We start from the raw sequence: 24363 nt of genomic DNA on the forward strand, positions 1-24363 counted from the left end.
AACCCGAAGACAGTAAAAACTACAACTTGTAATTCCTTACACTGAATTTTTCAGAAATTCTCCTCACCAGAAAAACTACAGCATCTGTAATTTCTTAAAATGCTTAAAACGACCTATAATCATGTTTTCCTGAGAAGCGACCTCTTGTAGCCTTGCGGATAATGACTTTTGTCTCTCAGAAGCAAAGGGGGAAGTAGCGTTCTCATAGAGTCACAAAACCTCTGAGTGGGCCATAGTGGCTTTTTGACATTTTTGGTTTTAGAATCCATGTCTTCAAGTTTCTGGATAATCCACAGGACAGTATTTTCAGTAGAAAGTAATTCCAAAGGTCTCCAATGTGTTCTGTGGATTATTCAGAGAAACAGGGACAGATGTTGCTGCTTAATTTTTTTTTACAAAACTTTTTCTTGCTGCGAGTGCAACAAACAAAATGCCATTAACCTCCATTGTATTGGGGCAGAGGCAGAAATATTCAATTCAATTCAATTCAATTTTATTTATATAGCGCCAATTCATGACAGAAGTTATCTCATTGCACTTTTCCTATAGAGTAGATCTAACCCGTACTCTTTATAATATCAGACAAATATCTCAAAACCTTGAAAAATAAAAATAAAACTACATGAGAAACATTTGTTTCTTTGGTAGTCTGGGTGATCTGACCCTTTAAGACATTTATTTAGGCAACACAGGAAGGCAAATACCTGTTATTTGAACTACACTGAGCTAAGAAACCTTAACTTTAAAACATTTGTTTTTCATCCATAACTGACACTCTTTAAAAACATAAATCCCTAATTGTACGTTGCAGAAACCTTTCAGGATCTGTTGCTCCCTATCCATTTCTCTACAGTGCAAACATGGACAAGTAAAAGCTTGGGTTTTCACAGCAACGTCTAAGCCCCAGTGTGACTGAAGGAGAAAGTTGTTGTTCAGTTAGATGAATGGTCGACAAGAGAGGAGGGCACGGGGGAGAGCGATGTCCAGGAGTCTCAGTCTGGAGGAGCCTTTGTTCCTGTGGGCTCTTGTCCAGTTTTTTACTCTGAGAGTGGATACCCAGGTGGAATACTAATGGCTGGCTTTGTCTCAGCCAGTCTTGTCTGGATCACTGGATTCTGGACATTATGTTAAGGCTTTACTCCAGCAGTCTTACGCTCAAGTACATCAGTCTCTGTGTGTGAGTCTGTCTAGACAGGTGTGTGTACAGCCCAGGCAAGATGTTCGTGTTAAAGGATTATTCCTGTTGTGATATCGTTGTACTCACCAAATTAACTGCTGAGTTCTACACAGCGATATCACTAAAAAGAAGTCGGAAGGACAATCAGACAGGTTGTAAACAAGCTAACAGTTTAGCCAGACTTATTTTGATGAGTAAATGAAGGTGAACAGAAAAATGACCCAAACTGTCCATTGTAAACAGGAAGACTCTAGAGGGATGCTCAGAGTCGCAAGACAAGGGTCACATGACAGTTGGGCAAAAGACAAAGACGATGGTAGGCTCTGGTAGCCTTGCTAGCTAGCTAGGCTATTTGTACTGTAAGAAAGTCAACTATGGAGAAGTGTACAACACAAACAAATTGTAAAACTCTACAATTCGTTTACCTCATTTTTGTTTTGACAAAGCAGTACCATGTCTCTGTGATTTGAATGTAATCAATACAACATTTTCAAATGTAGCCTAAAAACAATGATTATAAAAAACAAACCAAAATCTATCCAAAATATATCACATTACACCATTTAAGAATTCTTTCAATACACAAGTCACTTTCAAATTCCTGTATTTCTATCACGGAATTTTTAACGTGCCCAACCAAAGACCTCCACCAGCTCTGTTCATAATGTCTAGCTGGGAAATATCTGACACTTAAAGAGCAACTAAATCCCAAAGTTTTGGCTCAAGTGCCTCTACCCTGGAAATTCAAAAAATGCCTCTAGAAGGTGAAAAAAGTATCAACGTGGGCAGCGCAGGGAGGGGGCGCAACTGGATAGACCTACAATCAATCATAGCAACGAAACGTGACGTTACGTAGTGCTAAGCGACAGGGCAATGCTTGGTCCGTTTTCAAGCAGGAAAGCAATGGTCACAAACGTTCTCAAATTACAGCTAAACTGTAATTGCAATAGCCGGGTTTCAACCTCTAGAGGGCGGTCGCAATTCATATTTATAACACTATATATAGAATTTAAATACTTTAATATCAAGATTTGGACCTGAATCCATCAACAACACTACTAAATACCTATATACTGTACATTGGTTTTCAGCTGAAAAAGGTTTTGGGGTTTAGTTACTCTTTAAGTAGGCCCAGCTCAAACACAATAATATAAAAAAAAAAAAAAAAAAAAAAAAAAAAAAAAAAGACAACAAATAACAACAACAAATCATTTTCAGTAAACATTTCTTACTCAAATATACCCATCAAACATCACCAAACCCACAGGCATTGTGATACGAGTTGGAGTATTAGCTTGCACAGCCATTGGTGGCCGCCCGACAGTATGCTAGATTCATCCGCTAGCACTAGCACTAGCTCGACTACCCTTGTTGGTCACGTGACCCTCACCTTGCTGGCCGCAGTGGTCCTTCTCCCATTGTTAATATTCCTCAAAGCGTGATAACTTAAGTATACCTCCAAAAACAAACAGTTAAGCTAATTTAGCTTAACTATTGGTTTGTTTACAATCTTTCAGGCAAGACACATCCATCTGACTGCTCTTACATAGTCATCAATCTGTTAATCTGCAAATGCCTGTGAAAAGCATTTGGCATATGTATTGTGAATACAGATGCATTTGATGTCAAAAGCAAAACAAAAGCTTTTCAAGCATGTTACACAAAGCCACCAGATGAAAGCCATCCAAACAGACCAAACTTTATGATTTAATGTAGTAGTAATCTTTAATTGACTATGAAGTACAGTAATAAAACAGATGTTCCAGTTAACTTTAGAGAGTCCTATAGAATGCAATAAGAAGGGCTATGTGGTAAAAATGTCCACCGCCCTGCTGCTCTTGATGAACTCTCTGTGCCAAATGCTTGACACTGCTTGCGTAAATAGGGTTCTTTTTAAAAAAATTCCATTTGCATGACAAAGGCAGATGGCTTCACGGTACTAAGGCGGGAGGGAGGGGTGGGGGTCTGAAGGGAGGCAGGAGGCAGGAGACAGACTGGGACTCTTGGACAGACACACTGGGATTGCTGGCTCTCTCCCAGTCAGGAGACCAGAAACTCTGCTGGATATGCTGAATATTGAAGCCGAGGCACTGGATGAGGAGTCTGGACAAGATTTGGGTTTGAACATACCATACATGGAGTTTGTTCCCAGATTTCTCAAAGAGACTTTCTGCTGCTTTGGTGGAAAATGGGGATTCTACAACTGAGAGCGCAACAATGAATTAGGACATACACTGCAGAATTTTTGAAAACTACCTGTTGAAGAGTGACACTAAAATGTTTCTGGCTTGCCTTGCCATGCAATACTCAAAGCTACATTTGAGATATTATTGGCTTAAATACCCATAATCAATAGGGTCGTGTATTTACTCTGTGACTTGAAAGAGATACAGACCTTTTTTCTAAAGTGAAGAACATCTGGATCCAGCATTAATATTATTTTCTAGGTAAGCTGGTTTATTTCACTTGGAGACTACACTGGCTTAGAGATGACTGGGGCCCTGCATACTGGACTCATACTCTTCTCATTTGTGGTAATAACCTTCTCATTCTATACTACATAATATAACAAGTGCCATGCAGTTTGTATTAAGACTTTGTTATTTTATTTGAAAATGCTACTAAATGCCTCAGCTTTGGAATATTTTGATACCTGGAATTCTAAAACACTGATAAATATTCTCAAAAACACACAAGACCCATCTATGTCAAATGGCAGATAAACTCCAGCTTTTTAATGCTGCTTATATTAAATGTACAGGAAAATGCTGCACAGCAACCGTTAAAATAATAAAGTAAACTTGACTTTTTCTCCTGTAGGTGGTATGTGAGAGTGAGCCAACACATGCTGGGCCAGACAGAGTGGGGGACTCACATGGTGAGACTGTTAATCACTTTTAGTGGCCATCTAGTGGCCAGCAGTTTAAATTCATAGTACTCGCTTCTCTTGTACTTGCACTCGATCAATCAAAAAATCATTACATAAGAATTTGATTGATGCCTCACTATTTTTCATTTATGCTTTTGATTGTTTTCCGTGTCTGACTCCCCAGGACAATCCACACTGCATCTAACTTCTCACTGGGCTTTCCAGTTGGTCAATGACTCTCTGGCCTTCTCCAGGGCCGACAGCTTCTGCAGAGGCCAGTTCAGCTCACTTGCCTCAGTGGACCAGTCAGAGGAACGGGAAGGAGCCTTGGAGCTTCTTCGGCAGACTGGACTACGTTCACCTATCTGGGTCAGGGATCCCAGCAAAGCAGCCTCCCAGCCTGTGGCCTTTTCCAAACAATGTGAGTGAAATCAGCAGCCCACCAAGCTAATAAAGCAAGTAAAGAAATACAAAATTAAAACATACAATTTGATCAATTACTTCTTCTTCTGCTCTTGTTTAGATTTACACTTCTCAGCTCTAAACTTCCCAAAGGAATCCCGGGAGGGATTTGCACGTGTCAACATGCCTTTTCCGGCCCTGTCATCCATCAGTGTGTGTGTTCGTGTTCAGTGGAACCCAGAGTGGAATGAGGTGTCCACCATCTTCTCTTACGCTGCACCTGTCTTTACCAATGAGTTCCAGCTAAGAGGGCAAGTGGACATGCAGGGACGCATCCTCCTGGCACTCATCATCCACGGGAAGCACATGCCGTATAAGGCGTCCTTCCCTAACGACGGAGCTTGGCATCACATCTGTGTCACATGGCGCCGGAGCAGTGGCCACTGGGCTATCTACGTGGATGGGGACAGGAAGGACATGGGCTCAGGCACAGACATGTCCAGGGATATCTACGGGGATGGGATACTCATTCTGGGTCAGGATCAAGATTCATTTGGAGGGAATTTCACAGAGCCCTTTTTTGGAAATATCACTGACTTAAATATTTGGAATGTGTCTCTGGAAACAAGGAATGTCCTTGCTCTCAACGCATGTTCACCTATGACCCAAGAAGTGTTTTTCAGTTGGAACCTTGACCACCTAAGCACCAACCCAGTGGTCAAAGAGGTGCAAGTCCTTCTGTTTTGCCCAGGTAAGATCATATTCTGTATATGCTGAGTCCCATTTCAGGGGCTGCCTCTTTCAAGTCAGCATTTCTCCATTGGTGATCCTTTCCAAAGGGTCCACCAAATGTCTGTTATATTCAGTCTTCCTGTGCCTGAATCTGGAAGACACAACTCTGTAGGCGAGAGGCAGGACCTCCTGTAGGTGAGTGTTCAGACCGAATACAACCCTAGTTTAAAAAATGCAAGTGGCTGCGTTGGTGGGGCAGTGTTTCAGGTACCGCTGAGACAATAAAAGTTATCTATGAGGCATGTCCGCTTGCATGTATTTCATTGCTAGATGACATTGCATTGCGTTGAAGGTTAAACTTTTTTTTTTTTGCTGAAACATTGCATTGGAACCCAGGCTGTGTGATCACAGTGGCTTCATTCAAAAGAATGAAGGGGCTGTTTTAATAATTTTAATTTGTTACAAGCTGGGTCCCATTTTTGTAGTTTTGGATTTTGGTCATTTCTTGCGGTGATAATATGGTTATACTCACCTTGTTAATTGCTGGGGTCGGGGTCTGAAGGGGCAAGAAACACCAGCGGGTCTTAGGAAAAAAAACTGGATTAGTAAAAATTAACTGCAAAAAGGTCAGGTGAAAATGAAACTAATTCTATAATATTCTAGTATCCAGACTCTGATGGAGATAGATATCTACACCAAGACACCTGAAAAAAGTTTTTGTCACCTTTTAAGACAACTGCAGTGCATGTGGTTAGAAACAACATTATCCAAATCAGCTAAAGGATGTTAAGAGGAGTCCTACCCAGCCTGTGTAAATAGATGTATAATGTCTTCTGTGGCTCTGGAAGAGCTTTTGTCAAGTCTGGGAAAATAACCCTGATGATGTCTCTTGAAAGATGCTATCCAGTTGCATTATGGGCAATATAGGACAGGGACTAAAAGTCAGGAGAACATCATCATAAATAAGTTGGGTCTATCTATGACCACTGTGTGTGGTACTGTATGTGTTCTTGTAGTACATGTTTGACCTTTCACTTGACTATTTATTCTACCCATTAATATCACAATTCTGCTTTCATCATATATTATCATTCTTGTTACAGTATATGTCCATATTTTTAGCATTGATTTTCATTCATAATATTCTCTGTGTGGTAGCCACCATTTAGTTTTCTTGCCAGTGGTTGCTCCAACTTGCCTGTGTTTTAGTTTTGTAGTCATTCAGGATGAATTCCTCCCTAAAGAGGCCTGTAAACCCTGAGATGTGAGACTGAACAGTCTGAGATAGGGACAGGGGGGGAAGAAGTATTCAGAACTTTTCATTAAGTTAAAGTAGCAATGCTACAGTGTAAAAATTCTCCCTTACTAGTCAAAAAGTCATGCATCCAAACTCTTAAGTAACTCTTAAGTAAAAGTACAAAAGTATTAGCATCAAAATATACTTGAAGTACCAAAAGTAAAAGTACTCATTATGCAGAATAGCCCGTTTATAATTTGAATTAGCTTAACCCATGATGATATATCATAGTGTATTAGTTGATTTAGTAACTAGTAAGTAAATCTATTAAATAAATGTAGTGGAGTAAAAAGTAGAACATTTCCCTCCAAAATGTAGTGGAGTTAAAATCGAAAGTAGCATAAAATGGAAATACTCAAGTAAAGTACCTCAAAGTTGTACATAAGTACCGTTCTTGAGTAAATGTACTTACTTAATGTAATGTTACATTCCAGCACTGGATAGGGACACCACAAGAAACACATTAGGATGACTGAGCAGACAGAATGAAGGGGAGTGAAAGTGAGACAGCGAAGCAGGGAGGGAGGGATGGATGGAGGGGATTCCCACAGCTCCAGCAGTGCGGGGGCGGCTTGGGGAAGAACAGAGCTCCATACAGTGGTGAACAGTAACTCCTACACTGTCTGACTGTCTTTTCCTCTCACAAGATCCATGCAGTCAATTCAAGTTTAAAGAGCTTGTAGTTGTTTTTTATATTTATCATAATATATTAGTATTCATAATAAATTAATTTGCTGTTGAGCTTCAATGACCCCTTGATGTTCCTGAATGCTATTGTTCTTTGGAATCAAATCTCATATCTACCTCACCCGTTGTTCATATTTTCCACCAGTGGAGAAATTTAAACATACTCAAGCTGACTCCTGTCTTGTTGTGTGTCACTGTGTGTATGTGTGATCATGTGAACGTGCGAGCAGCAGTGCACCAGCAGATGGAGCTGCAGGGCTGCAGGACACTGCAGGGCTGGTCAGATCAGCTCCCACTGTTCGACCTGACCGACTGTTCTGATCCACTGCCATTCATCTGCAGGAGCAGCAGAGGTGAGCCTCATACACTGTCCGCAAGAAGTGAGGTCATCGGGTTTTGTCAGGGCTTGTCCTCTAATTGTTAATATTAATTATAGAATATGAGTGATAATGATGACTGGATATATTGACTGACTAAAAGGTAAATACATTATGGTGTAGCCTGCATGAAGTGATGGAATCGATACACCAAATGCAACCCTAACCCCCACAGAAACTGTTGACCAGACTCAAAAAAAGAAAATATTTTCTGTCTTTCTGTCTTGTAGAATGCATACTCCTCCAAGGTCTCTTAAACACCAAAGTTTCCAGAAAAAATACAGAGGACATGACATCAGGGTCTCTTACTGAGTCACTTTCAGTTATTACTGTGCATTCAAAGCAATGAGCTAAACGAGCAGTGATTTCAATGGGTTTCGCCCTCTCAGGCTACATACAGGCTAACCTACCTTTTTGGTGAAGGTTGTTGGGGCTGTATGTGTCCTGAAAGGAATACGTGCAGACACTGTTCAGAGCTGAAAAAGGTACTCCAAACTTAGTTTTATATTTCTATTTACAGTTTATATTCTTCTAAATAGATGCTAGAATTGAACATCGGTCAAGATAAGACAGTAAAGTATGGTGCTGTTTGTGGTGAAGACACAAGTACAACAAAATCTATCTAAAAGTTAGTGCATATACAGAGGTTTTCATAGCATTTCTATTTTTTAAGATTTAAGATTAATTAATACGATTTTACATACAAAACGTATAATCAGTTTATAAAATATGATCCATTGTTACAGATTAAACTACCAAAAGTATACGAAGTAGTTCAAATTAGCTCCACTTTGACTACAACTTTAAAGTACCGCTTACAAATGAATACAATAACACTGACAGTAGCCACTCTGCATTATGAGTACTTTTACTTTTTACTACTGAATGCAGGACTTTTACTTGTAATGGAGTATTTTTATACTATTTATTTATTACTACTTTTACTGACTACTTTTACTGAAGTAAATGATTTGAATACTTCTTCCACCACTGACATGATGTGAAGCATTTAATATGTCATTTCATTATGGGGGTATAGTGTTGACCTGTGACCTTGAGTGGTAACTGTCAGCTGTTACTAGACTGACTGATAAGATTCCGAGTACAAATGTATAAAATATATGTCTGCTGTAACTAAATTATAATATCTGAGCCTTAAGTGAGACTCCCTGTTGACATGGGGGTCAGTCATCAGTTTCTGCTGGGAGTTCAGTGTTTTATTCTAGGATGCTTCAGTAGGCTCAGGGTTGAACTCCAGCTAAAGGATGAATTCTTTGAGCAGTAGAGCATTCTGCCATTACATCATCCACACTGATGTTACTTTTTTTTTTGGCACAGAGCGTTACCTGAAGATGAAGCAGATGAGTGATTCTCAGAACTCTCAGCCCACTGCCTTTATGAACCATCTGATGAAGCTTTCCAACAAAACCCAGGTAGACAACCCATTCATCATCATTTAGCATAACTTTCCCTTCTTTTCTCACTTCTTTAAAGATTTCACTTCTTGAAATGTCTCATCTTCCAAGGCTTTATGCTGTCAGATGCCTTCTTAGCCTGTTAACCACACCTAATATAGAGTTAATACTTGTCTTCGGTTCAGCCAGAGGTAGTGTTTTAAGGTGTATTTAGGGTGGGACCTTCCATTTTTCTTTGTCTTTTTTTCATTTTTAAATCTGGTTACACCTTTCTGCATTGATGAAGAATTTAAACTGTAAGTCTGGTATGTATTTTCATGGGGGTTTGATATAGGTTGCTGTAGGCTGATGCTGATACCAATATTTTGGATAAAAGCTCATTCATTTAGATTACGAGATTTTAAAATAATTGTCTTAGTCAGTTTAAGTTAAAGGCTCCCCAACAGTACTGACAAATTATACAACAAGTATGTAATCAAATAAACTAAATTACAATATATCCGTCACATAAGAGACGAAGCACTCTGATTGGCTTCCCATGCAGTCCCATTAAATATTGACACAACCTTAGTAAATAATCCTAAAAAGAAAAAGAGGTTTTGGAATTGATATATGATGATGAAAAGAATAGCTCTGTTGAACCCAGCGTCTCTGTGTCCACTCCCAGGCAGTGCTGGGGCTGCAGCCATCAGGGATGAGCAGCCTGGCCCAGGCGTCTGCCATGCTGGAAGTCTCTGTCCAGGCCCTGGAGGACACCCAGCAGGAGGGACTGCAGCCAACAGACATGGTGTCCCTCATCCAGCTGCTGTCTCTGGCTGCTGACATCCCCACGCAGCCACTCGCCGATGCCACCAACCACAGCCAGGACAAAATCCAGGAGTTCAGCCAGCACTTCATTAGTGTGGCCGACAGCATCATCAGTGAAGATAATGCCCTCAAGTGGCAGGCCATCAAAGAGGTAGCACATCTACAGTAGCACTGCATATTCTCACTTTTTCTTTAGCCCTGATGCATGTGTGGCTCCTCACTGTAGATGCATGTAGAGTTTGCAAATCTGTGCAGTTTGTGTATTGTATTTTCATCTGACATGAAGTATCATATTATATATATCAGATTTAGAAAGGAAATACATTTTGAAAATAGGCTACTCTAGAGGCATGCAGCAGAATGTATTTGTCCAGCCTTGAACCAGCCATTGCATTAAAGGGTCTCCAGCTCAAGTTTAGTTCAAAGAACACTGTTAAACCCAATTTAAAAATCTATAAAGGAATAGTTTTTGAAATCATGGAGGTACTAGTTATTATGGCACTTTCCAAATGAAAATTATGAGTTTTCAAATGTCATCTTTTTTTAAAAAGTTGAAGAATTTATTAAAAAACACCCTCTCACAACTCTTTGGATACTGCTTAAATTCACTGTCATCAAGGCAATGCAAGTCTGTTTCAGTTCATGTTTTCTGGAAGGTACTGGCACTTTTTTCTAAGCTTTTTGTTGTATGATATATATTTGAGGATAAAACATTGTTACTTGACGAAACTGTTTTGTAAAAGGGGCGCTCCAGCAATTTAATGTTCCACTTCTATGTAGTTGTTGGACTTGCAAGAGACGGATTAAAAAAGAATTGTTAAATTGTTAAAAATTGAAGCAGCAGATGCCACAACATCCTGACTTTTAGTCTCAAGTATGTCAACCCCCCAAAAAACTGAATCCCACATTTCCCATGATGCAACTCTGATAGCATATTTTTGTTAGACCCTCCCATTTTTTGCATAAACCAAGATTCATTACAAAAAAAGAAGAGCAAATTTTTACTGCATGGATTGTGATACCTTACATATGTATTTTATACCAAACAAATGTGTATATACAGTAGTCACTATACATACAGTACATGTACAGGATAGCTACAGACATAGATATACTGCAGTGCTGTCTTCTGCATTTGGACACAAGTTCTCTCCATCCCTGGCAATCTCCTGCAGATATATCCAGACACCCAACATTCATCGCATGTGGCTGGTGGTCAACTTTCCACCTCCATGAGGAAAATAATTCCTCTGTGGGGTTGGAGGTTTTTTTTGGATGTAGATGTAGCAGAATATATCATAACAGTCTAATTTGGTAACAGTTTTTAAATTAGTATATAAATGTACAACATGGAGTGTATGAAAGCAATGAAAAGTGATCCACAGTTTGGTCCACATTTACTGCTATTGTGCCGACTGTCGGAACAGTTCTGAAAGATTGCACCCATGGTAAAGCCTTAAAATATTGCATCAGGGCTATAATCGGTACCATGTCCTGACGCTTGCAGAAATGCAGACGCTTCCATACAGGGCACGAGGGCTCACTGACTGGTTTGATGAGTGTGAAAATGATAGATAGACAGACAGACTTATGCTGCTATTTCAGCTCTAAAGCACTAGGTGGCAGTATGCTTCTATAGATACACTATTATAAGCGTTCATCATCAGCCGGAATGATGAAGTTACCTCAAGAATAGTAGAACAGAGCTGACAAATGCTATAGCCTCCATATATCGTGAAAAACATATTTCAGAGAGGAAATCATGCTCTAACCCGTTCACAGTTGGTAGATTGTGTTCTCTCCAAAATCCATTACCAAGCCTTTTTTTTCGTCACTTCTGCCTCTGGACTATTGATGATGTTCAACTTGATGAAGTTGCCTTATGACAAGTGTTGTGTTTCTCTCAGCACTTGCCTCCCTTCCCCCCAGGCCTCTCAGCACTCCAAGGCCACCTCAGCCCAGACTCAATGGATGAGCAGCACTCTGAAAAACTGTGGCTGTACTCATCTAGAAACCTCCCTCGCTCTGCTCCTAGCTCTGTCTCCAAGGCTCAGCTCTTAGATGGCCGTATTGAATTCAGAATGAGGGGTTTCAAAACAGACAATGGCAAAATCCACGACTGTCCCCTGCATTATAGGCCAATCTGTTGAACCATGTGTGCCATCTTCAGCAAAACTGTGCGTAGACTGTGGCAAACAACAACAACAACTGCGCTGAAAGCATTTTCTTATTGTGTGGCATTTGAATGTACTGCTTTCACTTTGACAACTGTGCTCAGCGAGGGCAGAGTGGGTGTGTGTTGTTGCTGCTGAGATGCCGGTGCTCTGTGCGTTTTAGGTGGTGAACGGCCCCATGGATGTGGTCAGGAGTATTGACTGGATGGTGACCAGCCTGAGCCTTCGCTTGATGGCCGAGACTGATCACCTGACCATTCACAGCCCAAACATCAGTGAGTCACACACACACACACACTGACATATTAAAACGTATGAAACAAATAGAGCGAAGGAATTTGATACAAAAGGATGACACATTCGAGTTAGGTCTGGGTCCATCATTTAAGTCCTTTAGAAAAATGGCTGCACTGAAAGAAATGCCAAATGATATAACAGTTGACCTTTAAGAAGGTCCATTCACCAATAGTAACAAAATAATCACACAGTAACAGAACAGCAGAACAATCATACTAAAACTAGGTAGAAAGGAGTTTTTGACTTAATAAAATAGCAGTTTATAACAAAATATGCTGTATGATAAACCATGGATTTTATATCTGCTTTAATTTCTGCTATTTTTCAATATGTTGCATCAGCTTCATTTCATAATCATAATTGTGGTTGACCAGACACTATGTTTGCTAACAAACAGTCAGACATCTCTGAACAAGATAATCTCCAATGGAGCAAGAAACACGAGCAGTCAGACAGGTCAGTCTAACGTATTTGGTAGAGAAAATGAAGGCGAACAGTAAAATGATTACCCAAACTGTCTGTTGGAAACATCCATCGCACTGCACAGCCTGAGTACAGCCTGGTTTAACTTTGACTTACACGTAGCTGTACATGGACAGTTTTCCTGTGCAATGAGGAATTATAAGCGGCATTTCAGGTGCACTCACTTTCAGTTTGACCACTGCATAAAGTGGATGCTAATCTAGCAAAATTGATGATGATAATTGATATATATTCTGCACACAGAGTTACAGTTTATAGGCACACCTGTACAATGTAATGCATTCCATCTACAACAGTCCTGCAATAAATCATCTGCAAAGCTTCCAATTTTGAGTTTTTGTTGACATAATTAAATAATGAGAATAAATTAATCTCCATGGTCATTTTTGAACCCATAGTTGTTGGTGGTGTTGTATTGAACTGAATTATATTGAAGTGTTCTTATGTTTTGTCCACCGCCATTTACATACAATGAGGTGGGCAGAATTTGAAGCAAAAAAAAATAAAAATATATACCGGTATTTTATTGTTCCTTTTTCTTTTTGATTTTATTTTTTACATATTTTCACTGATCATTATAACCAATATAAATTGCCAACTTTAAAAAAAAAATCTTACACCATCTAAATGGACTTAATGATAAAACATTATTTATCTAAGGAAATGTCTTAATGACTTAGGAAAGTGTATACTTTCTTAACATTCTTTATGCACAGAAATTGAACAGTACTGTAACTCTGTAAATCTGTAAATCTGTTCTTTGTTGTCCTGTCTTTTTCAGAACTTGAGGTGCAGCAGCAGAGGCTGCAGGAAGGATCCAGAGGATCCAGCTTCTGTGGGCCTGAGACAGAGAAAAACACAAACCTAGACTGTATTTCAGTCCCACATCAGAAGATACAGGATCTCCATAACAACGGTGAGAAAATGCTGCAAGAGCCAATCATCTTCCTCCACTTGCACTAACAGCAATCACTTATTCAGACTTATTTATCACAATGCTGAGTGTTTGCAAAGAGAGACACATTTTATTAACCTAAGTTTTGCAAGTGAATGCAGTGGACGATGCACTAACGACAGACTTGTGAATGTGTAGCATGCATTCACCCACTTACACTCCCAAGGTCTTGCAGTGAAGTGCAGATGTAGGCGTGTTGGGTTTTGCAACAACTATTCATCTTGAACAATAAGTGGTCCAAAATGAATTACATTTCTCTTAGTCCTGTTTTATTTGGATGTCTGGTGCAAGCTGAAGAAAGCGATATCTTGCTGTTGTGTTGAATGTGCAGGCTTCCATAAGCTCACGTTGGTCAACACATGGTACGGCTCTCTGCGGCCTCTTTTCAATCCTGAGGAGAACATCACCATGGTTCCTACTGTCACTGATGGCAGCCAGAGGTAACGTACAAGCACAAGTGGAGCTGGAAATTGACTTTTTGTTTTCTTTTCATGTCATTTTCTACTGTACCATCACCACACCTGTCACAGTATAGCATGTTTTTTATGCCAGATATTGCAGTACAGTCTGGAAATAACTTGTGGGCCCAAGGACTACTGAATAAATCATACTTTCATACTAAAAAGTGGTTTTGTCCTCCAAAATAATGATTAGCCTACGCTTTTGGAACACACTTTACAGGACTACACCTCCTGACCTATTTTCATCACAGATAAAGTACAGATGTAACTAATAAAATGATGAATAAAACTAATAGAATGATGGCTACATTCCATTTAGCTGTGCCAGTAAGTCATGCTAATGAGCTAGCATAAATTTCATGCAGATATAATTAATTTTGTTAGTTCCACCTGTCTTTGACAAGTCATTATGTCTGCTCAGACAATGGTCCATAGTCCTGCGATATTGCTAACAGTTTTGCATAGCTCACAGTAAATTGGTGGTTTGCATTTTTGTAAGTATGAAGATACCAGTAGACCTTTTGTTAAATCAAAGTTGGTGATATTTTCACTTACTTTATTAACTTTTTAGCTAGATAGCTTAGAGATCCTCTGCCACTGCCAAGTGTCTGATTTTGTGGAATTTTAGCTTAGTTCAGATTCCTGGCATGTTTCAACAACTTATCATTAAAATAAAGTAATTGTTCAGCTGTTACAAGTTCTTATTTTAGCTTTTAGAATAAAGGTATCAACCTACATAGCCCAGGAATAATGCTAAATTACTCTATGCTAAAGCATCAACATGCACACTGGACAGAGCTAAACTAGAGATGATTTTGGGAACTCATTTAAATATCATTATTATTATTATTATTAATGTTAATGTTATTTTGTCTAATTATTAGCATTTGAGCGGTGGTGGGTGTGGTGAAGTGGTGGGTGGTGAATTCAGGTTCTCTTAGCCTTTTCTGTACTGGAAAAAAAAGCTAGCTTCTTGGGTTTGAAAATGCCTTTTTGCAAACAAGTTAGAAATGTGTTTTCAAAGAATTACTTGCTAATTTATACTACTTGCACATAAAATTAAGATGTTTTTTTTTTCTTTCATGGAGTAAAAGATATTCTACAAATTCTTCCATTTAGAGTCATAGTTTGCTCTTTGTGTCCATTGTTACAATGTATGACTTTGTGTACATAACCAGGTATTTGGGCACCGTCCTGGGCTCTTCTGTCATATCCACCACAGTGCTGGCAGACGACCAGCCGGTTAGCACAGCAGTTCGCTTCAAGCTCCAGCACAAAGTACAGGTGAGCAAAATCTGTCAAAACTGCCCTCTTTAAAATTCTGCTGACATCTCCACCATTTTACCATTCACCATTATATATTCTGTATTTCTTTCAGAATCCCACTGGTACTGTGTATGATCCAGTGTGCGCCTTCTGGGATTTTGATCTCACGTAAGTACCAATGAACAATTTGAAAAGGGTTGGCAATTTGGAGGTCTCAGATTCCTCTATAATACCACAGTTATCTTACCTGTTTCATCAAAAAATGTGATAAATGCTGCAAAACTTTTAGATAGGAGCATATTTTCATTTTTGGCATTCCTGTGTGTATGTAGATATGTAAGTATGTGCTGTTTGTGTCTAACTAGTCTGGATGCTGGAGGGTGGTGGAATACCAAAGGCTGTGAGGTAGTGTCCAAACAATATGGATACACTCTTTGCTACTGCAACCACACCACCAATTTTGCATTGCTGCTGCAGGTTTATGAAGCCCAGGTAACATTCCTCTCTCCATTTATAACTGTGTATTTTGTGTAGGTTTTCATCTACAATATGTGCTGCTATTTACAGCTCATGGTCTGTGTGTGTGTGTGTGTGTGTGTGTGTGTGTGTGTGTGTTCGTGTGTCAGAGGAGCCCGGAGAACGAAAAAGCTCTGCAGGTGCTGACGTTCATTGGCTGTGGAGTGTCTCTGTGTGGCCTCCTCTTCACCTTCATCCTCTTCATCGCTGTAGGGTGAGTCACGAACATCACAGAGTGCACTCTGTAAAGCACAGAGGGTGAAAAGCATTTCATAAAACCCTGCCAGATTCACATCAATAAAAGGGAAAAAACAGAACATTGTGCTCTGTAGATATGTCAACAGCACCACAGTGAAACATTTTTCAAAAATCCTGATAACTACTATGAGATCTTCACTCAAATATTTTATGATATGTGTATTTGCATGCATGGATGTGTGATGTGTGCGTGTGTGTATGTGTGTATGTACCTGTGCAGTGTCCCTAAATCAGACCGTACCACCGTCCATAAGAACCTGATTGTTGCTCTGGGCATCGCTGAGCTGCTGTTGATGTGCAGTGACTGGGCGTCTGCCAATGAGGTGAGACTCCACATATGACATATTTGAAAATGTGAAATGTGTAACAGTAGGTGGAATATTCACAAAATAATTTAAAAAGATATTGTTTCTACATTCTTCACAAAATAAAAATGTACACCTAGCCAATCAAATTTCTCTGGCCACAGTAGACTCAATAGGACACAGTACAATGCAGTCAGAAGACATGATTGGAGGGTTATTATACAATGCTCACTCCCACTGTTCATAAGTTAGTAGAATAACTACTGTATATTGAATGTCAACTTTGAAAGCAACAGGTTCTGAGTTGATTTATATGTGTAACATCATTTCTTCTGTTGAGAACAGGCATCATGTCTTTGAATGAAGGATGTCACATTTTGAGTTTAAAGCCCCCGAAAACTTGGTATAAAATTTTAAAGCTGCTCTAATCAATATTTTTATATAAACAATGGATTAATTGACTATGTGTAATGTGCAAAAGGGTTGTTCGTTGTAGCAAACCTACAGAGAATTATCAGCAACTCTGCAGTTCCTCTCAGCTATACAGAGCTTTTTAGCCTTTTTCAGTTCATTGTTTTGTTCTTACAGCCCGCAACTTTACTGTTTTGGTTCACTCACAGCCTCGTTTTCAGCTGCAGCAGGCTGTTGTTTCAGGAAAAATGCTCTAAAATCCCACTGTCTAAAAATCATTCATAGTCATTATTTATTGAAAGTTGAACACACTCTGCTTCATCAGGATTGCGTAGGTACGGTTTCCTCAGATTTGACTGACGGTGCTTGCAGCATACAGTAAGCAAACAAGCCCATAACTGTCATCATGTTTGATTCAGATGTTGCCTAACTTAGATTTATTGTATGGAAATACCTGACATTACCTTTTTCCAAATGAGCCCTGCCCATACAAAAAAGAAAAGAGAAATGTATAAATCTTTCATGTGAAATAACGGTGTGTTTTGTTAGAACCTGTCGCTCACAGTAAGAAGCTGATTGAGAAAATAGGTATTCTGGTTTACTGAAGGTCCACCCTGTGCCACTGTTTTTTGTAGAAGATAGCCGTGTCATGTTTTGCTGCTAAGTGGTAAATAGTTCCCAGGATATTGTTCTCCGGCTCAAAGTCCTGATCAGACAATGGACAGATTGCTAGGTTTTCCTGAATTTTTACTATGGATATTCCAAGTCTCCAAAGGAGGAATCTGACATTTTTTTGTGACCTATACCTCCTCTGGTGCCAGCATTAGGGCACAAATTTTAATTAAAGAAATATCAACTTTAATTCCAGATCTCTGACTTACCACCCACATCTCTGTTTTTTTTTAATTCAGACTAAACATCAATATGGTCATGAAATCTACTGTGTTTAGGACACAGATTTCTCAGGATTTTTGATCTACTGATGAAGTACTGACTGAAGAAATTGTAAAATCCCTTTCATACAAGAGATGTAACACTGCAGCCCAGCCCACAGACCATCTTTGTTTTTAATCCTGCAGGCAGCATGCTTTGTGGTGACTGCACTACTCCACCTCTTCTTCATGGCCTCCTTCTCCTGGATGCTGGTGGAGGGCCTCCTGCTCTGGAGCAAAGTTGTGTCGGTCAACATCAGCGAGGACCGCAGGATGAAGCTCTACTACATCATTGGCTGGGGTAAAGTTTCAGCTCCCTTCAGTGGGTTGTCAAGTTGGAGTTTGACTTATGACCTGCTTCCTGCATCTATTTGCTTTGTTGTTCTAACATCAGACACTTACAAACTTTGCCTCTCTCACTGTTTGCGCATAATTTAGATGAAAACATAAAAACAAGTGATAATCTTTAAGATTTAAGCTTTTTTTGTCAAATCACGAAGAAGAACAAAAATAAGCACAGGAGAAAACCTTTTAGTAGAATGTAGAACAAAAAAGACAAAAAGGTGTAATAAATTATTCTGTCTACAGTTGCTGTAGCAGTTGCTTGAAGGAGACAGCAATAATCTCACCAAGCGTTAACATTTACTGTTAATGTGTGTTTAGCCGTCCCTGATGACCTCACATGTAAAGTGTACTGAGAATGGAATTTACTTTTGCCTGGTTCAGCTACTGGAGGAATAGGACATGTTGCTGTCCTCTTTCTCTCAGACAGATAGGGAGAGTTCATGTGGGGACACACAGGGTGGGGAGGGCGCAGGCAGGCAGCTTCACATGGGTGCAATGGCTTAATGGTACTTCTGTTTGATTCCATCTGGGAAATAAAATAATCAAAAAAGGACAAGACACTGTCACAAGAAATGCTGAGATTATTTCATTCACATCATGTAAATTGTATACTATTAACCAAAAATTAAAATGTGGCCTACTTTTTCAGAACTAAACTAATATACAGTACAGGTATTGTATAAATAATTAATACCAAAACACAGGTCTGATAACATTTTACTACATTTTATCAGTTTCAGGACTTCATAGAGTTCTGGCCAGTTTTTTAGTACATAATCCACACTTTACATAGAAACTGTGCTGATTGACATGCTATGTTCAGCCAGTTGTAGGTCATAATTAAATCAAATATGAGTACTGGAATATTATGGTACTGTAAGCCGGATGCCAGTTATAATGTTGGTTAAAATTTTGCCAGTTAAGATGACACAGCTGGATCTGAATTCCTATATAGGATGTTTTTTGTAACGGGATTTTTGTTATGATTTCATGCCGAACATGCAATGGTGATATGTTAGTCCAAAGTACAATCACAGAGCTCCAGGCTAAACAGCAGTGATGCAAAGCCTGGAGTGAAACCAAATATATATATATATATATAAAAAAGATATTAACAGCACTTCAGGTATTGAAAAAATCTCAACTTCTCTTAGAGGCTACAAAAAGAAAGAGACTGTGGTAGAATGTTTTCCATTCCATGTGCTCACATTGATTTAAAAAATAAAAATTTTGGAAAGTACTGAGACTGAAAAAGTTCAAAACTTAAAAGCATGAATTGTAGTTCAAACCACTAACTGAATAACATGATATCTATAAATGAACAGATGAAAATTAAGCTTAAAGGGACTATGTGTTACGAACATAAGACTATCATGGACATGACTGGTGGCCAATCACCAGGCATTCTTAGTGATATTGCTTCTGTAAGGTCAGGCTACATTTCCCAGAAATCCCTTTGCTCCTTATTCACTGTTCCCCTTTGGCTTTACTGAAGGTGATTTTGGAGGTGATTTTTTTCCATTGGTCTCAGAATAGCAATATCAGTTTGTCATCTGTCTGTGGTCGGAGCAAAGCTTTACGCCTGGTCAGACTTCTGTAAAACATGTTGTACTATTAATAGTCCCTAGAAGGACATAAGGTGGCCCCATTACCTTTTCCATAGCAATACCATCGGGCCACAATTAGCACACAAGAAATAAGATCTAACTGGCTAATGCCGTAAAATATACTGAGCACATGTATGCTCCCCAGAAGATGAACCCTTTCCAGTTTGGAAACCCCATACCTCTTGCACCATCCACAGGACCAAATGTCACTTCACACAAAAATGATCATATAATTAACAGGGAGATTGTCATGACATTTGCTGCACACATTCTTGTGTGTAATGAACATTGCAGCCTATTGGGGCTGCTAGTGGGGCTTTAGACTTTTAGACTTGTTTGTCCAATCAAATGATGATTTACTGCTGTCAACTTATATCAATGCTTAAACAAACATTATGTGATGGATGTGATGTGATGTGTGATGTTATGCTATACTACAACCTTAACCCATTTTTTTTTTAAAAACATCCTGCAGCTGCAACTGTTCATATTCCCAGATCCATCTGTGAGTGTATGTTATGTCGCATAATGAGCTGAGAACAGTGTGTGAATAAGCACCACAAACACTCAATATTCAGGTGTTCCTCTCAGATCTCCATGCAGATGTGTTGAATGTTCCCGTTCAGACTAAATAGACTAAGAGAACAGAACAGACTAAATAGACACAGCAGCAGTCACTGTTCCATAAATATGTCTTTAAACATGCTGCTGCTTTTGTTGTCACAGCACTACCACAGTTAATTTTCTTTTATCAAATTGTTTTTCAGGACTACCGGTTCTAATAGTTGGTGTAACATTGGCAGTATCAGTGGACAAGTACAAGGCAGATAATCACTGCTGGCTCAATGTGAAGACTGACACGATCTGGGCCTTTGTGGGGCCTGTTATATTTGTCTTGGTGGTAAGTGATCTCCTGCCTTGTGTGTGTGTGTGTGTGTGTGTGTGTGTGTGTGTGCTCACCTGCCTCCTGACCCTCCTTACATTTCTTTGTAACTGACGTCTTTATGGGTAATGCAGTCATGTTTATTAGTGGGCCTTTTTGAACAAACTTTTGCCTTTGAAAAGACCATACTTAAGAAGGGACAATAATAATACAAATTTGGCAATAATCCATATCAAATTTATGACAGCTTGCACTCTGAGCGATACATTCCTGCCCTAACCAACTAGCAACAGGCAGAGAAGAAGAAGACTGATAGCTAGCCAAACATGGATGTAAACAATGGAAGTTTCAAGATATTCAAAAAGGTGGCTTTACAAATGTTCGATGATGAAGGAAATATATTTAACATTTGTTAGGCCTCAAGGATATACACAATGCATTTTAGTATAAATGCAAACATAACTAGGTTTATTTACAAGAATATTCACCACCTTTAAAGAGACACATAGGATGAATGAGATAATCCCTAAATTATCCCAAACATCCCCCAAAATCCCAAACAACACAGAAGATCATAGGAGCAAGCTTCCAGATGAAGATTGAGCATCTACATTTTCCTTATATATTTTCTCTATATTCTATTTTTCCATCTCAGATAGGCCAGGAGCAATGAAACATAAAATAATGTACATTAGCTGAATACTGTTTACTGTGATGTGACTTCCTGCAGCCTGAGGAGGAGGGTAAACTTTTCCTCCGCTACATGTGAGCTTGAGGCCAAGTGGATCTGCAGCAGCACATCTCATGTTTACTGGAGGCCGTGTTGATGCTGTTGTCCTTTGCCTGCAGGTCAATGCAGTTGTGCTGTGTCGGGTTGTCATGGTGACCGTTTCCAGCGCTCGCCGTCGTGCTAAGATGCTCAGTCCAAGCTCAGCATCAAAGATGCAGACCTTTGACCTCACCTGGTGAGATACAATAGCTTCTCTAACTCTCTCTGTCACTCTCTCTCTCCTCCTGCTTTTTGTGCGTTCTCTTTCAAGTGTTTTTCTCGTACGCCCACGCGCTCTCACACACACTCTCTCTCTCTCTCACATACACACATACTTGCTGTTTCGTTTTTGGTCGAGCCAGCCATAGTCAATCGAGACACTGTGAGAGATTGGGAGTTTAGGCTCGGGAGTCTGCTGTGGGAGTTGTAAGGGCTTATCAGCTTAACACCTGGTCCCAACACAACTTATGTGTGTGTGTGTGTGTGTGTGTTTGTGTGTGTGTGTGTGTGTGTGTGTGTGTGTGTGTGCTACATCTTGGGATATGTCTTCACTTAAAACTACATTCTGTTAAATAAATTCTGTTCTTTTATTAAGTACTTTCATGTTATATCTTCTATCTAGCAGTGTTTAGTTCTTCTAGACACTTTACAACATGATCAGTGTCTAAAACATGACATATGAAAGCAACAGTGAAGGTAGAATGGTAACTTTAAAGATTCTGCCATTCTCTGAACAAGCCTAATTACTGAGGACTGTTTGAAGGCCTTTTTGTAACACATGTACATCTTATTTGTTATAGGGCCTTGAAAACACAATTCTGACTTTCCAAGGAATCCATTCGCATTTCTGTCACCACATCTTACAGAAATACTTACTTATGATTGATATGAGTCTCGCCATGTTTTCCTTACATCAACAAATCCCATGAAAAGACTCAAACCAGCAATGCATTAGTCTGACTTTGTATGTACACTGTATGATGTATTTTCTTCCCTACCCTGTCTGTGTCATTCAGCCTCAAACCCATTAATGCCTGCTTAAGTCATAAATCTTTGAAAATGTGTCACAAATATATAGTCTCATCTTTAGAAAAGGCTCAGTAATTTAAAACCTAAAACAGCTGGTCGAGTATTTTTTTTTACCAAACGTTCCTCAAACAGGAGGAAACAGTGCACTTGTTGGAGACCATTTTCAGCAGTGGATTAGTCCACATTTGGCATGTGCGGTATTGTGTCAAAATAAACTGCAGTGTGTGTGATGTGCATGGTAATGAAGGAACATGTCACCCAGTGCAAAAGTGTGAATCACTGATGCGTTTTTAATTAAATTTGTGTTTCTGGACAACAATGGCACAGAGGAATAAGACATATCAGGCTTTGGATACACACACAATACTTGTACATTCATTGTCGGTCTGGGTCTTTTCATGGGATTTGTTGACAATAAGGAAAATATAGACCGCCAGACCTTTAAATCGAGCCATATTTTTGCTTTGTTATTACAAAATTCCTATTTCCTATTACAATTAATCTGCTTCAACTTTGCATACATACAGTATGATTGCCAGTCAGAGGCTGAGCAGCAAGCATAATTTCCCTTTTCATTGTGTCACGTCTGTTTATGTTGCTATGGTTACAGGATGATAGTACAAACATTTCTAGTAATTCTGCTACAGTACAGTTATGTATGCAAGCAACATTTCTAGCAGCATAACCACAGGCACTATGATTCTGCTGAATGATTTCTGATAAACCATATACATATACAGTATGTATGCAGTTTTCTTTAGAGCTACTTTCTACCAAATAAATTGTCCAAATAAACACTGTTTGACAGTGAGGTCCGTGAAGTATCCAGGGTGAGAGGAACATTTATTCAGGGAAGCTATGCTGATGTTGAACTTTTTTAAAGTCATTTCTCAATTCTGTGAGCACCACAAATAAAACTCCATTCACCTCCATTGTATTTGGGTGGAGGCAGAAGTCTCAGAGATAGATATCTCAAAACCTGGTAATTTAGGTGAAATTGAATCACTTCCCGTGATTAGCTGATTCACCCTGACGATACATCTGCAGCATAACATCTTCTAAATCTTCCTCATATTGTGCTTAGAATAGAATGTGAGGATTATACCTAAATTGAAGACAATCTATGTGCAGTGTCTATTAGGGACATTCTTCTTTCAGTATTTTGAGTACTAATATGCTTTTCCAGAGGTTAATACACAGGTCAGTACACTAGAATTAGAAGGTATTACATATGTCTTACGGCTGTGGAAAGACTTGGATCTCTTTTCATATTCAGCCAAAAAGTCCTTCAACCCAACATGCAGCAGCTCTCTTCCATCCAGATTTTCTTTTTGCACATTTGTCATAGCCTGATGGAAATGCTATAACGCCATTCCCCTTCTCGCTGTGTCTCTTCATTCCCTCACACACAGACTAAAAGTAGATGTTTGTGCCAGCTCTAGAGTGTTACATGAATTCAGGAGATTAGAGGGAAAACGACTTTCAAAAATAAAAGGGAAGAGAGGGAAGTGGGTGCTGGCTTTGTCCTTGCAGACACAGTACAGTCTGAAAACTCAATTTCTCTACCCAGGTGCAGCAGTGTGACAACAATAGTGGTTCGAACAAAGGCAACCTTTTCCGCCTTGCCCCATGAAATGGTTATTGGCCGTATAAGCACCAAGATCATTGAAAGGATGATTGCAAAGGAACAGGAGTATGACTGTAGTAGGCGGTAAAATCTATAGCTGTGCAGATGCTTGATGAGGATTCAAAGAGAAAATATTTGAGAATAAAATGTCATTGAAATACCTTGAAAACTCCACTCTGCTGGCTCCTTGTGTCGGTCTATACTCGTGTTTTCTGAAATGGTTGACAAAGAGAAGGTACTGTAGTAGTACTGTACACAATGTCAAAGTTTTGTTCCACCGGT

The 24363-nt window shown here is 39.3% G+C and overlaps 1 protein-coding gene and 1 long non-coding RNA gene across 3 annotated transcripts in view; one reads left to right on the top strand and one right to left on the bottom strand.

Moving 5' to 3' along the window:
- The first annotated feature begins 2969 nt into the window (after positions 1 to 2969).
- The window catches only part of adgrd2 (adhesion G protein-coupled receptor D2), a 31665-nt gene continuing 10271 nt past the window's right edge, over positions 2970 to 24363 (top strand). The window contains exons 1-18 of one of the 2 annotated variants that reach the window (XM_044196433.1): positions 2970 to 3711; positions 3998 to 4055; positions 4231 to 4467; positions 4570 to 5199; positions 7395 to 7517; positions 8880 to 8974; positions 9624 to 9914; positions 12101 to 12212; positions 13499 to 13633; positions 14004 to 14112; positions 15312 to 15417; positions 15512 to 15567; positions 15765 to 15891; positions 16026 to 16129; positions 16394 to 16496; positions 17969 to 18122; positions 20541 to 20674; positions 21506 to 21621. In XM_044196433.1, the coding sequence (XP_044052368.1) occupies positions 3667 to 3711; positions 3998 to 4055; positions 4231 to 4467; positions 4570 to 5199; positions 7395 to 7517; positions 8880 to 8974; positions 9624 to 9914; positions 12101 to 12212; positions 13499 to 13633; positions 14004 to 14112; positions 15312 to 15417; positions 15512 to 15567; positions 15765 to 15891; positions 16026 to 16129; positions 16394 to 16496; positions 17969 to 18122; positions 20541 to 20674; positions 21506 to 21621 (2735 nt within the window). In that variant the 5' untranslated portion in view covers positions 2970 to 3666. The remainder of the gene's footprint in view (positions 3712 to 3997; positions 4056 to 4230; positions 4468 to 4569; positions 5200 to 7394; positions 7518 to 8879; positions 8975 to 9623; positions 9915 to 12100; positions 12213 to 13498; positions 13634 to 14003; positions 14113 to 15311; positions 15418 to 15511; positions 15568 to 15764; positions 15892 to 16025; positions 16130 to 16393; positions 16497 to 17968; positions 18123 to 20540; positions 20675 to 21505; positions 21622 to 24363) is intronic. The other variant, XM_044196432.1, reaches the window with a different exon arrangement.
- On the bottom strand, positions 4361 to 6994 carry LOC122876301. The gene is made up of 3 exons (XR_006378051.1): positions 6890 to 6994; positions 5713 to 5763; positions 4361 to 4493 (listed from the first exon to the last, which is right to left on the bottom strand). It is a non-coding gene; the product is annotated as an uncharacterized LOC122876301 (long non-coding RNA).

This window comes from Siniperca chuatsi, linkage group LG5, assembly GCF_020085105.1.
Source record: "Siniperca chuatsi isolate FFG_IHB_CAS linkage group LG5, ASM2008510v1, whole genome shotgun sequence".
Lineage (NCBI taxonomy): Eukaryota > Metazoa > Chordata > Actinopteri > Centrarchiformes > Sinipercidae > Siniperca > Siniperca chuatsi.